Raw genomic sequence first — 16,362 nt, 5'->3', positions numbered from 1 at the left:
CGGACTTCATCAGAGCTGAAGACTGGCCGTCGTCTAGTTCCGATCTTAATCCGCTGGATTATGATTTGTGGTCAGTTTTAGAGAGCATGGCTTGCTCTAAACGTCATGATAATTTGGAGTCCCTCAAACAATCCGTACGGTTGGCAGTGAAAAATTTTCCCATTGAAAGAGTGCGTGCTTCTATTGATAACTGGCCTCAACGTTTAAAGGACTGTATTGTAGCCAATGGAGACCACTTCGAATAAGGTTTTTATACTTTAAATTGTTTTATATTTATGTATTAAACTAACACACTGTAAAAGTAATAAATGTTATTTGCCATAGATTTTTTTTTGTTTTCCTTTGTAACAGTATTTATGGCCAGACTAAGTATATCTCGCATCCGGACACGACAAACGAAGCAAAGGCGTGCCACCTAGTGGATGCAACTACTCGTCAAACATCGGCTCTCTTCAGGTGGTGCGCTTCGGCAGAGTCGAGGTGTCATCGCTCGGATTCAATCGAAGCACTTAGCACATTCGTTGCCCGACTTAGGAAGAGTGAAGACGTCACAGAACTGTTATCGTTTCGTGCTGCGCAATATCTTTGCACGACTGCCCACTATGTCAAGAAATAATAGAGATATCGGCCCATTCTGCGACATAATATATGTACACACACTCGTTTAAGCAACCATTCTAATCGAATGCATTTAATATTGGTGGTAGAATCTCTTGTGAGTCCGCACGGGTAGGTACCACCGTCCTGCCTATTTCTCCCGAGAAGCAGTAATGCGTTTCGGTTTAAAAGGTGGGGCAGCCGCTGTAACTATACTTAGGGCTTATATCTCAAGGTGGGTGGCGCATTTGCGTTGTAGATGTCTATGGGCTCCAGTAACCACTTAACACCAGGTGGGCTGTGAGCTCTTCCACCCATCTAAGCAATAAAAAAAAACTCATTACTTAAAAAAGCTAATGTTGCGAGAGCTTCTTTCGTAGTTTACAAATTTATCACAGTCATCACAGTGTATCGCCCTGAAAATGATGCCTACGAAGAAATCGTGACCGAACAAAGCCGATGTATTAAATCAATAAAAGCAGCACTATATAAGGTACAACAGTAATTCATTTACAATGGAGTCAGAAACCGACAGACCTTGGTCCACATTCACACAATCATTCGTAATTAGTGATTTATTATGCTGTTTACTTGTCTGAGATATGTACTAGTTTTTATATGATATTTTTTTATTGCTATACCGTTGACCAAGCTCACGGTCACCTGGTGTTAAGTGGTTATAGTTTACAGGACCGTGGACATCACAACGTGAACACCACCACCCTATTTAAGACCCGACATCTAAGTCTCATTTTTATAGTACCTATAAGGGTTGTTTCAATTATTTGAAGCCGGAGTGCATTCGGACTGGTTCGTTGCAAAAATGGGCAGGGTGGTTGGTATCTACACGTGCGGACTCACAAGATACTCAATCAGCACATTTTTTTTATCAGTTTTATTTATTACTAGCTGACCCGGCAGACTTCGTAGCGCCTTAATCGATAAATAAAATACCTATGCTTTTGTTTAAAATAAACTTAAAACAAACACAAGGAATCCGTCCGACGGGGGACACATCAAAGGAAAAACAAAATTGTTATTTTTATTTAATTCCGAGCATTTTCATATTTATCCACCTTTTAAGCCTTCTCTGGACTTCCACGAATAATTCAAGACCAAAATTAGCCAACTCAGTCCAGCCTTTCGTGAGTTTTAGCGAGACTAACGAACAGCAATTCATTTTTATATATATAGAAGAAGAAGATAGAAGATTAATGTAGTAGTAAAGAAAATATATCGAAGATATGGTTTTGACTGGGTTTATTACAACGTATCAGAGGTGTTATACAACAGATCGCATTCCGAAAAAATCTGATTAGTGCGAGCAGTTTTTGCACCCTGTGGGTTTTTGAAAATTCATTTTCATATTCAGCCCTATGAATGTGTATTAGGTTTAGAAGTCGTCGTGACCTAAAGCATAAGACGCACAGAGTACTCCTATCAAATAATACGACTATACCGATGTCGTAGGAACCATTTAATTCTTATTTAGGAAATAGAACGAACGAAATACTTTTATTAAATTGCATTAGTTTTTGTTTTTTCCTACCTAATTGATTGATAGCCTTTGGAGGCTATGCCGGCGTAGCCGAGCGAGTAGTTAAGCTCACGGGGCTCTAACCTGAGGACATTGCTAACACTGGCTCTAGCAAGAGCAGTGCTTCGCAGAATTTGCCGCCGGGTCGGAAAGGCGACCTACTGAGAAGATCCTGCGAGTAAAGACAGTGGGGTGTGTCTATGGGTTAACTGCATCGGTCGTGTTATAAATTAAAAACTCATTATTATGTAACGTTTCTGAAATCGCGTAATTACTGCTTATTTCTGCCTAAGGGTCTAAAGGGCCGGACAGCCTCTATGCCATAAAATCAACACTTTGACCTCATAATTAAAACTATTTTACGTTTTAATCTTGCGTTTATCATTTCCTACATTACGTAAACATATTACTTGCGTAGATTTAATGTGTTTTAATTATGTAATTATTGAATAATTAATGAAATTATTTTATTTCGTCGTCGTGGCCTAACGGATAAGACGTCCGATGCATTCGTGTTGAAGCGATGCACCGGTGTTCGAATCCCGCAGGCGGGTACCAATTTTTCTAATGAAATACGTACTCAACAAATGTTCACGATTGACTTCCACGGTGAAGGAATAACATCGTGTAATAAAAATGAAACCCGCAAAAATTATAATTTGCGTAATTACTGGTGGTAGGACCTCTTATGAGTCCGCACGGGTAGGTACCACCGCCACGCCTATTTCTGCCGTGAAGCAGTAATGCGTTTCGGTTTGAAGGGTGGGGCAGCCGTTGTGACTATACTGAGACCTTAGAACTATATCTCAAGGTGTGTGGCGCATTTACGTTGTAGATGTCTATGGGCTCCAGTAACCACTTAACATCAGGTGGGCTGTGAGCTCGTCCACACATCTAAGCAATAAAAAAAAAAAAAAAAAAAAAAAAAAAAAAAAAAAAAAAAAAAAAAAAAAAAAAAAAAAAAAAAAAAAAAAAAAATATAATAATTTAATGTCCGCCCCGACATTGTTCTCGTTGGAGAGTAAGGGCCTGAGGTACAGAGGAGAGAGAAAGGTTGGTAAACGTGGGTTTGAAGATCAGTAGAACAAAAACTGAGCACATGTTTTGTGATTTAGGTGTTTCTGCAGACTGCACGCCAATCGCCTTACATGGCGTATCTTCTTCGTAACTTCAATTGTAAAAAAAGCGTGGTATGGACATGTGATGCGTAGAGAGAAGATGCATGTGACTAGGAGATATATGGAAATGGTAGTGCAAGGTAGAAGGGGAAGTGGTTGACCGAAGAAGATATGGATGGAGTGTGTGAATGACGATATGAGAGAGAGAGAGAGGAGTGAGTGTTGATATGATGGCTGATAGAAGAGAATGGAAGAGAAAAATTAGCTGTGCCGACCTCACCTAGTGGGACAAGGTGGAGAAAAAGAATGTAAAGTAGGTAGATTTAAATTTTTGTCTAGAATTCGTAAAACGAGGCAAATATTTCGTCTTTATACCTGAAGATGAACAGGAGATTTCACATTGTGTAGTAATCATGGAGAAGAAGTTTCGAATTTACAAGGTGTCCGTGATGCTCATGTTCAGAATTGGAATGCAGCGGAATGTAGTTGTGGGGTAAATTATAAATCTCGAAAATTCACTTATAACATAGTAGTAGAAATAGTAAGCTGTAAAGTCTATATCCTGCATCATGGTTATTCAGAAATGTCATATTCACAAAACTGAATAAAACTTCCTCACATTGATATTATACTTAAAGTTAAAAAAAATTATGCAAAATAAAACTAACAAAAGTAAAAAATAGTTATACATAATTATAATTAAAAGTTAAATATAATTAAAAGAGCCTTTAACGCAGAACAGTTTAGTCTGAATGGCAATCTCTTAAACTTATTTTAAGTGATGACAATGATTAGGTCACACAAGCAACTGTATATTGCTAGAGTTAAAAGTATATGTAGTAGAAAGTATTGGAAATCATTTAAATTAAAACATTACAACATTTTTATCACTTTATTTCCGTAATGATACTTTTGTCTTTGAGAATATTTTAAATTGAAAAAACAACATAGGAATCCTAAGACAGAATGCTCCTAGCTTTTCCCTTTAACTGGATTGTCATCTTGAGCCGGCCTGTCAACCAAGGAGACACTACTCTAATTTATTTTGTATATCTATCTAGTATTTATACCTATCTATCTAGTACCTAAATACAGGATTGTCAGAAAATACCTTACCAGCATAATTGAAACTTTAGGTTAAAAAAATAATTTAGTTAACAATTTTAAAGCTTAGAACAATAAAATAAATAAGACATTATCATATTTTAATAAAAAAATTTATGATTTATTTTTATTTTATTTTTATATTTTAAATGAAGAAATGGTGAAGAAGTAAATACTTATTTACACCAATGTAAAATTATTTTTAAACTATTTAAAGATATTCATAGGATACCACTGTGATCAAATAAAAAAAGTGAACTTTTTAAAGGAGTTTAAGGAAGGATTTTAATCAGTAAAATTTTATTTCTTTCGTTTTTTTTTCTAATTTATCCTGGAATCGATATGTAGTAATTTTGTATTTAAAAGAAAATCTATTATACATGGTTTATTTCAAGCATAAATTTGATTGTCTCAATGTTTTTCTTATGATTATTGCCTGGCTACCATAATGTTCAAATACTAATCGTCATCGAAGTAGGCTTGTTTCTGACATTTCGGGGTATGGGTGCTCTAATTTGTTCTTGTTTGTTAAGTATGAATAAAGGATGAAAATTCCTAGTTACAGGCCACTGGATATGTAACGTTTTATTTATGTCTCATTACATAAATAACTCATATTAGTATGTAGTTGAAAGGCTATTGGAAATAGCATTAAAAAGTCTTACCCTGATTTAAGAGTTCATTCCATGAGTTTAAAAATAATTAAAAATTTAAGGCATGTACATTTTTGCAAAATTAATTTGTGATTACACAGTACACAAGTCACAGTGACGAGCCAAGAACTACTCAAGAAAAAATACGGGACACGGGACAACATAAAAGTACAAACACAGATACAACACTACAAATTCTGGGCTTTAAAAATAAACTTTATACGAAACCCAGTAGCCCAGTAGACACCTACAATTTTTTAGGGATTTTATGACCTGTTCACTAAGACCTTTAGGTCAAGTCTTACTTTAATTTTAATGAAAACTTTTTTATATGAAAAATGATATTATGAAATGAAATGAAGCTGATTAATATGAAACATGACATGAAACGACATGAGATGAAATGATATATGGGATGAAATATAATCTCAGTAAAATGGTGGTCATTTACTGTGACTTTTTCAGTGGACTTTTTGGAGAATCCCGCGGAGTTACGTTCAGAGGCTTTGTTTCGTTTTCCCACATTTGGGCACTTTCACAGATACTAAACAGTTAATAAGCCACCGTTATTACACATTGAAACCTGGAGAAACACTAAATAGACAAAATAAAACAAATCCCACAACTTCACTTCTCGCGTTCCCGCCAAAAAATCCACCTACATACCTTTTTTTTTTAAGAGATTTTATGACCTGGTAACTGAGACCTTTAAGTCATGTATTATTTTAATTTATATTCATATTTTTATGAAAAATGATATGATTATGGAGTGTAATGAAATAAAGATGATTAATTTGAAACATTAATCAACTGAGATGAAATTAAATGAAATGAAATGGGATGAAATATAATCTCAGTAAAATGGTGGTCATCTACTAAGATTTTTTCAGTGGACTTTTTGGAGGATCCCGAGAAGTTACGTCCAGCGGATTTGTTTCATTTTCCCACATTTGTGCACTTTCACAGATAATAAAAAGTTAATAAACCACCATTATACTGGCTGGCCATATATGCCGTAGGACTGACGATCGCTGGAGCAGACGGGTCCTCGAGTGGAGACCGCGCAGCGGAAGACGTAACGTGGGACGCCCCTTGGCTAGGTGGTGCGATGACCTCCGCACGGTGGCCGGCAAGAAGTGGATGAGGAGAGCCGCAGACCGTGCTCAGTGGTGTGGATTGGGAGAGGCCTATGTCCAGCAGTGGACGTCTGTGGGCTGTTGATGATGATGATGATGAAACCACCATTATTACACATTTAAAACACTAAATAGACAAAATAAAACAAATCGCACAACTTCACTCCTCGCGTTCCCATCAAAAGGTCTTATAGATTTATACTAATATTCACCCATAAAATAAGATAATACAGTCAATACATAGGTACCTACTTCATTTCATAATATGTAGGGTAGGCTCACTGAATTGTATCCTGCTTATAAAGTATATATATACTATGTTTATTCTTCCATATTAAATTAATTTCTACTAAATGCCTCTCAAACTTCGATTGTTGATCGAAGTTCTCAAAAATAAGAATCTAAATTAAAATAAGACATGACTTGAAGGTCTTAGTTACCAGGTCATAAAATCCCTTAAAAATATCTATGCACACACACACACACAGTACCGTACCTGCGTTATTTAATATTTGTAGGTGCGTTAATTTTCTTTCCTGGAATAATAACCAAAGAAAGACGTTTAGTTCACAGATTAAAGTGAATTTCATTGTTGTAGTATTGTACCACTTAGTATTTTAAATTTAAAGTGTACCTTTTGATACATTGCTTGAACTCTTATTCATACACTAAAATTTATAAATATATTTTTTAGCAAGGAATTTAATTTAGCTATTATGGCTTGGCATGAGCATCTCATAAGTATACAGTGTTGCTGTCGAACTTGTTTATCTGACATAGCAGAAAAAACATGTTATAATATTTTTTCTGAAACTGAAGAATCTAAAGCTATAAGGGATATTTTGCTATGCTGTACGTCAATAAAGGTATATTGGGTGCTTCTAATTATTCAATAGTATTCTTTGCACTGGTTTTGCTAAGAACACAAATGACAATTTTGGTACTTCAGTTCAGAAATTAAATTAAGTATAAATTTGTATTAAAAGGGTTATGAATGCAAATATGTTTATTATGTATTTATGATTTGGAAGTTTGATTTAAAGCAATAAAAAGCCTACAGAGATGTTTAACCTCGTCCAAAAATAGCAACTTTCATACTGTGTGATGTTTTTTTTTGTTCCTTAACCATTTGACATCTAAATGTCTGTACCCAATTTAAAAAATAAAAAGGAGTTAAAAAGCTATCCAACTGTATATTTCTGCCCTGCCATTTAGAATAAACAAATAAAAAAAAAACATTTTTGCTGTTTTAGTTTAAACAGGTTTTAAATTATTTTCAGCTAAAAGCAGATGATCCTTTGCCAAAAATGCTATGTGAATCATGTTATAATGAAATCATGAATTTTAATGTTTTCAAGACATGCGTTGACAGAGTAGAAGAAAACTTTCAAAAATATCTTGAGACATATCAAATTACTTTGGATAAGAAAACTGAACTCAAATATGATCAAGATGAAACAAATCAAAATTTATATGATGAAAAGTTTTTTGAAGAACATCGTAAGATACAGTCATGTAATACATCTACAAATGTATACCAAGATAAAAATAACGAACATCAAGTTTTAATGGGGAAATCCAAACAGAATAAAGACACAGTGCAATTTATATGTGATTTTTGCAGTAAATCTTTTAAACATCGTTACAAACTGGTTGATCATATAATATCACACAGTGCAGCTTCGAATGATTCTGTAGACAATAATCAGAACGTGAGTTATAGCTGTGAAGAATGCGAAAAGATTTTCAAAACTTTAAATTCTTTGTGTGCACATAAAAAGAAGCATGTAAAGAAAGGTAGAATACTTGTGTGTTCTTTTTGCAAAAAGGTATTTAAAAAGTTAAGTCACTTGAAGAGGCATGAGCTCTCCCATAGGCCGAAATCTTACAAATGCACAGATTGCTCTCATACATTTGCTGATGAGAATAGATTTAAAGAACATGTTAACTTTCATATGGGAATTAAACCTCATGTGTGTTTGTTATGTAAGAAATCCTTTCGGAACATGACAGGGCTAAAGAGCCATCTAAAGATTCATTTTGAAGACCACACTTACTTGTGTCCGATTTGTGGAAAAAGATTCAGCTCGTCCGGGAATTTGAATCAGCATGTGAACAGACACACTAACAATCGGTCATATCTGTGTGAAAATTGTCCTAAGAAATTTGTAAGTAAAAGTAAGTACTTAATAATAAAGGTAATTCAAAATATTAATGTTACTTTAACTGACTAAATTAAAACAAAAAACGTGATCTATACTAATATTATAAAGAGGAAAGATTTGTTTGTTTGTATTGAATAGGCTCCAAAACTACTGAACCGATTTGAAAAATTCTTTCACTGCTTGGAAACTACACTATTCCCGAGTGACATAGGCTTTAATATTTTTTGAAAAAAATTAAGAATCTTTACTAAAACTCCAATAATGTAACCCAAGGTGTAAAAAATTTCCTAAAATATTAATTACAAGGCGTGCCTGCGAAAACTATTGATGATAGAATAAAATAATGTACCACGACTTTGTAGAACACATTATTATTTACAAAAAGTGTCGCGACAGCATATGTCCGACTATTATAGTTATGCCGCAATAAGTGTTCTTTTATTTAAAAAAATAAAACAACATTGTTGAAATTTTTGTTAGTTAAGAATAAAGAGAGTTCAAACTGCCCTTTTCTTTTCCAGGCGACCTTAAAGTGCATATGAAAACACACACGGGCGAGTCTCAGCGTAGGTATGAGTGTCGGGAATGCAATGCTAAATTCACTAGCTGGAGTCGTCTCAGAACGCATAAATATCAACATCTAGGAATAAAGCCTTACAAATGTAATGCCTGCACGAAAAGGTGAGATCTTAATAATCGCACAAGATTTACTATTAACTTTTTTTTTATTGCCCTTGTAAACGAGCGAGACGAGTATACGGCCCACCTGATGGTGAGTGGTTACCGTCGCCCATGGACTTCAGCAATGCTAGGGGCAGAGCCAAGCTGCTGCCTACCGCTTAATACTCTCCACAAGCCTCTTTTAAAGAAGGACATGTCATAGCGCTCAGGAAACACCGTGGAGGGGAGCTCATTCCATAGCCGGATGGTACGTGGCAAATCGTAACTAATGGTACGTAACTAATCGAGCAGCGGTTTAAAAACATCCAAGCCATTTAATCGGTTCACTAGCAGAGCATATATTATCAATAATGGAAGTAAGAAACAATGAAACAATGTGTTTCGGCTTGAAGAGTGGGGCAGCCGTTGTACTGTTACAACTGAGACCTTTGAACGCTTGTGTCAAGATGAGTGGCGGCATTTACGTTGTAGATGTTTATGGCCTCTGGTAATCACTTTACACCATGTGGGCTGTGAGCTCGTCCACCCAATTACTGGTGGTAGGACCTCTTGTGAGTCCGTACAGTAGGTACCAGCACCCTGCCTATTTCTGCCGTGAAGCAGTAATGCGTTTCGGTTTGAAAGGCGGGGCAGCCGTTGTTTATTATTTTTTTGCATAGATGGATGAACGAGCTCACAGCCCACCTGGTGTTAAGTGGTTACCGAAGCCCATGGACATCTACAGCGTAAATGCCGTCACTTACCTTGAAATACAAGTTCTAAGGTCTCAGTATAGTTACAACGGCTGCCCCAGCCTTCAGACCGAAACGCATTACTGCTTCAGGGCAGAAATAGGCAGGGTGGTGGTACCTATCCGTACGGACTCACAAAAAGCCCTAATCAGGCGAATTATAAATTAACTAATTGATTAATTACACAACTCTACAAAAAAAAAACGTTCTTCGTTCTAGCGTTTATACTAGGTTTTTCCGGGTAATCATGCCCAAAAACGAAAATAAAATACATTTTTTTGGTATAAAGTTTGCTTTTGTGATAGTTATAGTAATAATACTCATTATTCAATTTTTTTTATAAATTTTAATTAATTTTAATACTTTTAAAACAACCGCGCTATGAGAGTGGAGTGTTTACGTTTGCACATTGCCACTAGATGTCACTCGAGTCATAGACAACGATCAGGTGTTTTGTACAAGCCCTGAAAAACTTAAAATGTCACGAAAGTGTAAATACGATGCTGATGCATTTTGTTTCATATGTGGTCAATTTATTAAAGTTCAAAAGCAAACTGTTTCATGCCATGTTATTAATTAAATACATTTTGTTTTCAGTTTCCCAAATAACTATAGCCTCGTAAGGCATCACCTTATTCATTCAGGCGAGAGGCCGTACCAGTGTGACCTGTGTGAGCGTGCATTCGCCCAGAAGGAGGGCTTGAATAGGCACAAACGTCTACACACCAGCGATAAATATCACAAGTTAGTTTTGTATTTATAACAAGCGACCCTTCCTCGCTTCACTTCGGAAACATTAAATTTTATTATTAATAGTTGGATCCCGCGATGTTACCCGCGGTTATTGTCGTACCACGGGTGACGCGGCGAGGCGAAGCTAGTCTGAAAATAGTAAAATTAAAAAATTATTAAAATAATCCTGAAATTATATAATAAAAGAGAATTATTGTGTAGAAGAGAGAATAAATAATGTGACGTAATGGTCATTAACAAATGATACAATATATATACGTAGACGACACGTGAAGCCATTAGTGATTACGTTGCGCAATCTGTTCTATGTATTTATATTTTTTGTCTTGCCAAGATCGACCGGTTGGCCACCCCTGTAATACATTTTTTCTTAAGGGATTTTATGACCTGGTAACTAAGACCTTTAAGTCATGTCTTATTTTAGTTTTTATTCTTAAAATATTTTTATGAAAAATGATAAAATTGAGTGAAATGAAATGAATATGATTAATTTGAGACAGTAATCAACTGGGATGAAGACGAGATGATATGGGATGAAATATAATCTCAGTAAAATGGTGGTCAATTACTGAGACTTTTTCAGTGGACTTTTTAAAGGATCCCGAGAAGTTACGTTCAGCGGCTTTGTTTGATTTTCCTACATTTGTGCACTTTCACAGATACTAAACAGTTAATAAACCACCGTCATTACATATTTAAACCCAAGGAAACACTAAATAGACAAAATAAAACAAATCACACAATTTCACTCCTCCAAGTCCAAAACAATTTAATTATTTAAAACATTGTGTTAATGGACGATTGGAGGATGAGTCGTAGATAAACGTAAAAGTCAAACTATCCGCAACTAAATTTTAATGACGTCTCAAAACATTGCGTTAGATTCTTAGTTTTTGTAGAAATTCGGACAAGAACATGTACTTCTATAAGGTGATAATTGACCCATCGTGGCCGCCGCTACATCTAGTTGTAGCCAGCATAAAGAAGGCTATACCTAGTTTTAAACAAATGAAATCGACTACACCTAATATTAGCCGTGAACAAATCTGTTACACCTAGGTTTAAACACCGAAATGCGGCTACACCTATTTTTAGCCGGCTAGAAGTAGGTGTAGTCGCACTTCGGGCATTAGCCGTAACATATACATATAGTGTACTAGCCGTACTCGCCCGCTTCGCTGGGCATTTAAAATTAACATTATTATTTATTGTCATTATTAGGTAGTCCAACACTCATATAAATATTAGCCTATCCATTAAGTACATGTATTTTCTACATGGATACCAAATTTCAAGTCAATCGGATGCACGGTTCAGTAGTTATAACGGAACATCCGTAAAAACCACTGTAGATTTATATATTAGTATAGATTATATATAGTTCGGCTTGCTATTAAAACGCGCTTCTTTAGTTTTTAAGCTAAATATATTTTACTTGTTTTCAGGTGTGACCAATGCTCCCAGACATTCCGTCTAAAATCCGACCTACAGCAACACTTGTCGGATCATTACAACGCGCAGACGCAGCTTATAGTTAGGGACGATAATGTCCAAAATAATGGCGTTTCCACCGATACTATTATACCAGAAGCAACGGACAGAGGCTTTGTTATTGTACCAATTAACTCGAATGTGAATGAATAAAAATGCACTTTTTTTTTTCGTTTTTCTTTACTTTTTATTCTCCGAACTTCTGCTCGCTATTGAATTGTTTATCAAACAAATATTTGTTTAATGCTGATTGGTTAATTCTTATATAAAATTTTTATTATTCGTTTTTAGATTATTCGGTGTGCTTAGTGCGAGTTATTTAACGTTCTCGATAGCGTAAAAGTTAACTCGAATTTCTATGGAGTTCGAACGTCTGCCTACGTTTGCCGCTAGGGGCGCTGTTCGGTTCGGTTTGAAAGGTGGGGCAAGTCCTATATTTTGTATGAAGTTTTTGGAATTTTTGCACTTAACAACCAGAGAGATAGGTAGCAGTGACCGCATCATTATAACTCCTAATTTTTTTTTCTCCTGCCTATTCGTTGGTAGCCTAAGGGGCTTTTTTTTTTTTTTTTTCGGGCCGGGGCCGAACCTCCTTCGAGATGTCCCCGCGCCTAGGAGGCGCGCGGGGTATGTGAGACTCAACGATCTGCAGGTGTTGAGAGCAGATCGCGGGCCCCAGGATTTTAGGACCCACCCACTAAACGACTCCCCTGCACTCTTACACCCGACATCCGATCTCCGTCTGGGGTCAGAACCCGGTCAGAGTAGGGGGGTTCCCGCGGTCAACACTACAACCAGACACGCGGCGCCACCCCGAGGACGCCCGACCGACGGGTCGTCGAGGCGATAGTCGACGACTAACGACGTCGGTCTCCGCGGTACGGCGGCCCTGTCAGGCCGCCCGAGCAGTGCCGCTGGTGTTTCGGGATACCCCGCTGGGCCAGAACCAGCCTGCCGGGTCGGAACGCGATACACCGCCGACCGGGTTGCTCTTCAACAGTATGTTCGGCGACGACAGCGACGACGAAAATGCGGACCGCATCGCAGTCCGCAGCCGCCGACGCGCCGCCCCGTCCTCCTGGTGCCAGCGCGCTAGAGTGACGGTAGCGTGCGGCGCAGCCTCAACCCCCTTAGGTCGCCCCGTGACCATCACCGGGAGGAGACTGCCTCCTCATAGGGGCCGGAGCTGGACAAACGCCCTCCTCCGACCCCCTAAGGGGCTATATCAACTACGCGCGGATCAGTAAATGACCTCACGGACTCAACATGAGAGAATTACTAACACTGGCCCTAGCAAGAGCAGTGCTTCGCTGAATCTGCTACCGGAACGGAATCGCGACCCTCTGAGAAGATCCGGCGAGAAACTCAGGGGTTGTATCTATAGGCTAGTTCGTTCGTCGAACTCTTTGTCGTGATCAACGTATTTGACGAGGACGGTGACCGGTGCTTGAAGAGCCTAAAAGCACCGTACGTGGATGCGGGGGATCCGACAAGGCGTGTTTTGACCGACGGCGACTTTATAACTCCTATTTTAACGTATAACGTAATGTAATATATTCAATCTTTGGAATGTGTGCTAATGCCTACAGTGTGCATTTGCTGGTGGTAGGACCTCTTGTGTGTCCGCGCGGGTGGGTACCACCACCCTGCCTATTTCTGCCGTAAAGCAGTTATGCGTTTCGGTTTGAAGAGTGGGGCAGCCGCTGTAACTATACTTGAGACCTTAGAACTAATATCTCAAGGTGGGTGGCGCATTTACGTTGTGGATGTCTATGGGCTCCAGTAACCACTTAACACCAGGTGGGCTGTGAGCTCGTCCACCCATCTAAGCAATAAAAAAAATAACTCTAGGTAGTCTCACAACACTAGTTTAAATGAAAAACAAAACTAGGTATATAGTCCTAATATCAGATTTTACCTCTACTTTAATAAGAAAAAATAGTCTACTCTTCAAGTTTATTTCATTTCCAGCAAAAAGTCCGTAAAATAAGGTTTTATCCTAACATTGTCGTTAACAATTTCTTAACCGCTTATTTCGAAGGCACCATTTCTGTGCATTATGTTCTTGATCTCTCAAGTGAAGGGCTCGAGGCGTATTTAAACTGCTACTGTTTTAGAAAAATGTAACTTTCTGCTAAGACTTTAAAGTCTAATTTAATAGTTCCGTTATTTGTTTAGTATTTTGCGATAAAACACTCATTATGGTTAACCATAAGCGTCTTGACTGGTTAGTGGTTTTTGAAACGTGAGTGTTGAAGAAAATTGGTTACGTAATTGGTCTTGAACCTTTATAATTACAGAATAAAAAAAAAATATTTAAATGTAAATAATAGATACATTTAGTTTGAAATTCTATCCAAATCTAATAAAAGCAAGGAGGTTCGATTCAGGTGTTCGAGAGTGTATTAGTTGGATGCTATATTCTAATCTATCTTTTTTTTTTTTTTTTTTTTTTTTATGATTGAAAGTTTACTGGTGGCCCGAAGGCCTTTCCAGTTTCACCAGGACAGGTGGGCGAGCAAAGGCTCAGCCAAGAGGGGTGGGATTTGCTAACAACTGCCCGAGCGCCTCCGAAGGAGACCTAACAACTCAAGAGCAATTGTTTCGCGAATGAATCTACTACCGGATCGGAATCGCGACCCGCTGAGAAGATCCGGCGAGAAACTCAGCGGGCTGATGCATGGGTTAGGTTGCACGTCGACCTCTTTGTCGAGTTCGACGAGTACGGTTACCGGGGTCCCTAAGCCTGCCCCTAGTATTAGAGCTGAAGGCATCTAATGCAAAGGTTATTGGATCTGATGGATCCGTAAGGACGTGTCTAGGGCGTCGACGGTGACTGGCTCCTGCATGATCAGGATTCGGGGAGTAGTCAGCGGCGGCAACGATAAGGCGATTATCATGACGCATAGCCTTATCGAAGTATCGTTCCGACGCTGACTTCATGTATTTCCGAATTGATTCGAGGCCCAGGTCGTCGTGTAGGTCAACGTTCCTCACGAACCACGGAGCCCCGACAGCTAACCTGCAAAAGCGGGATTGTAGGGATTGGAGGGTGTCTATGTGTGTGCGGGCCGCGTGAGCGAACACCACACTCGCGTAAGTCATGACGGGCCTTATGCAAGTTTTGTAAAGTGTCACCTTGTTCCGAAGGGACATTTTACTCCGCTTACAGATCATGGGGTAGAGTCTACCGAGAATAAACGCGGCACGGTCACGGACTGATTTTATATGCGGGCGGAATGTCATCGATGCATCCAGGGTAACGCCCAGGTACTTGACCTTCCTGGCCCAGGGTATGGGTTGTCTAAAGAGAGTAATCGGGGGTGTGAGATTCCTCCTCCTAATCCGGGAGGAAATCCGTGTGGAGCTTCCCCTCTGAAATAGCACCGCAGTACTTTTCGCTGGGTTGATGTCTATGCGCCATTTTCGGAACCACTGTCCTAGGGCTAGGGCTGCGCTCTGAAGCTTCTTCGCGATTAGGGACTTATTTCTACTAGAATAGTAAACAGTCGTGTCGTCGGCGAATAAAGCTAAATGGGTCGGCGGCGACCGGGGAATATCGTTGACGAATAAGCTAAATAGGAGGGGTGAGAGGACAGAGCCTTGCGGGACTCCAGCTGTGAGAGGTCGTGGGGAGGAGCGGGTTCCCTCGACTCGATATCGAAAAGAGCGGTTCGACAAGAAGTCCCGTATGATGAGCACGAGACTATCCGGCACGCCCATGTTGAATAGTTTGAAAAGCAAACCATTGTGCCAGACTTTGTCGAACGCTTTTGCGACGTCGAAGAAGAGAGCTCCCGTGTATAACGGTTTTGGTCGATTAAGCCCCACAAGAATGTGCTCCGTGAGGCGGTGCACCTGTTGAACGCATGAGTGATTTGTACGGAATCCGAATTGTTCATCGATAAGAATGCCCTTGGATGAGACGAAGTCTCTGAGGCGTTTGTAGAGCAGACGCTCATACAGTTTGCCTAGAGACATGAGGAGGCTAATCGGGCGGTAGCTCGTCGGATGATTTTTTGGTTTACCGGGTTTATGTATGCCGATAACGTCCGCTTCTTTCCACACCGCGGGAAAGATACAGTTCGCCATAGCGGCATTGAAAATAGATGCCAACATCACGATGAGTTGGACGGGTAGAAGTTTAATAACGCGGTTGGATATACCGTCGGAACCGGGTCTAATCTATCGTAATGATGAGAAATGTATGCCAGGCTATTGAACCAAAATTCCATTGACTTTAGTATGATTAAATTTAAACATATTTCTTAAATCGATTTAGAGCAATTCAATTTAAAGGGTGCACTGGAAGGGTGTCCAAGATCGAAGATATATTAGAAGGCAGTATTGCTAATTCCACATATTATGATAGCACGATTTCATTAATGCTTTCTGC

The 16,362-nt window shown here is 38.7% G+C and overlaps 2 protein-coding genes across 7 annotated transcripts in view; one reads left to right on the top strand and one right to left on the bottom strand.

Moving 5' to 3' along the window:
- The window catches only part of LOC101737640 (pyruvate carboxylase, mitochondrial), a 46,324-nt gene extending 40,667 nt beyond the window's left edge, over positions 1 to 5,657 (bottom strand). For 2 of the 6 annotated variants that reach the window (XM_062673601.1, XM_062673604.1), the window contains exon 1: positions 5,461 to 5,657. The gene's annotated coding sequence lies outside the window, so the exon portion shown is untranslated. Of the gene's footprint in view, positions 1 to 5,021; positions 5,263 to 5,460 lie in introns of those variants that run through there. The other 4 variants (XM_038017189.2, XM_062673605.1, XM_062673600.1 and 1 more) reach the window with 3 other exon arrangements.
- Positions 5,658 to 6,626: 969 nt separating this feature from the next.
- LOC101737497 (zinc finger protein OZF) lies at positions 6,627 to 12,138 on the top strand. Its single transcript, XM_038017362.2, has 6 exons — positions 6,627 to 6,724; positions 6,840 to 7,011; positions 7,426 to 8,323; positions 8,832 to 8,991; positions 10,320 to 10,466; positions 11,921 to 12,138. The coding sequence occupies exons 2-6, from the start codon at positions 6,862 to 6,864 to the stop codon at positions 12,117 to 12,119; spliced, it is 1,554 nt and encodes a 517-aa protein (XP_037873290.1). The 5' UTR covers positions 6,627 to 6,724; positions 6,840 to 6,861; the 3' UTR covers positions 12,120 to 12,138.
- The last annotated feature ends 4,224 nt before the right edge of the window (positions 12,139 to 16,362 follow it).

This window comes from Bombyx mori, chromosome 18 (assembly GCF_030269925.1).
Source record: "Bombyx mori chromosome 18, ASM3026992v2".
In the NCBI taxonomy this organism is placed as follows: domain Eukaryota; kingdom Metazoa; phylum Arthropoda; class Insecta; order Lepidoptera; family Bombycidae; genus Bombyx; species Bombyx mori.
The sequence above is the reverse complement of the archived record's forward strand: the minus strand, read 5'-3'. Positions and strand labels throughout refer to the sequence as shown.

What these genes read in the sequence shown, in the direction of transcription:
- LOC101737497 (XM_038017362.2), top strand. Translation starts at nt 6,862, where the DNA reads ATGGCTTGGCATGAGCATCTCATAAGTATACAGTGTTGCTGTCGAACT. An exon ending in TATGCTGTACGTCAATAAAG is followed by an intron (nt 7,012 to 7,425) that starts GTATATTGGGTG and finishes AATTATTTTCAG; the next exon opens with CTAAAAGCAGATGATCCTTT. An exon ending in ACCAGCGATAAATATCACAA is followed by an intron (nt 10,467 to 11,920) that starts GTTAGTTTTGTA and finishes ACTTGTTTTCAG; the next exon opens with GTGTGACCAATGCTCCCAGA.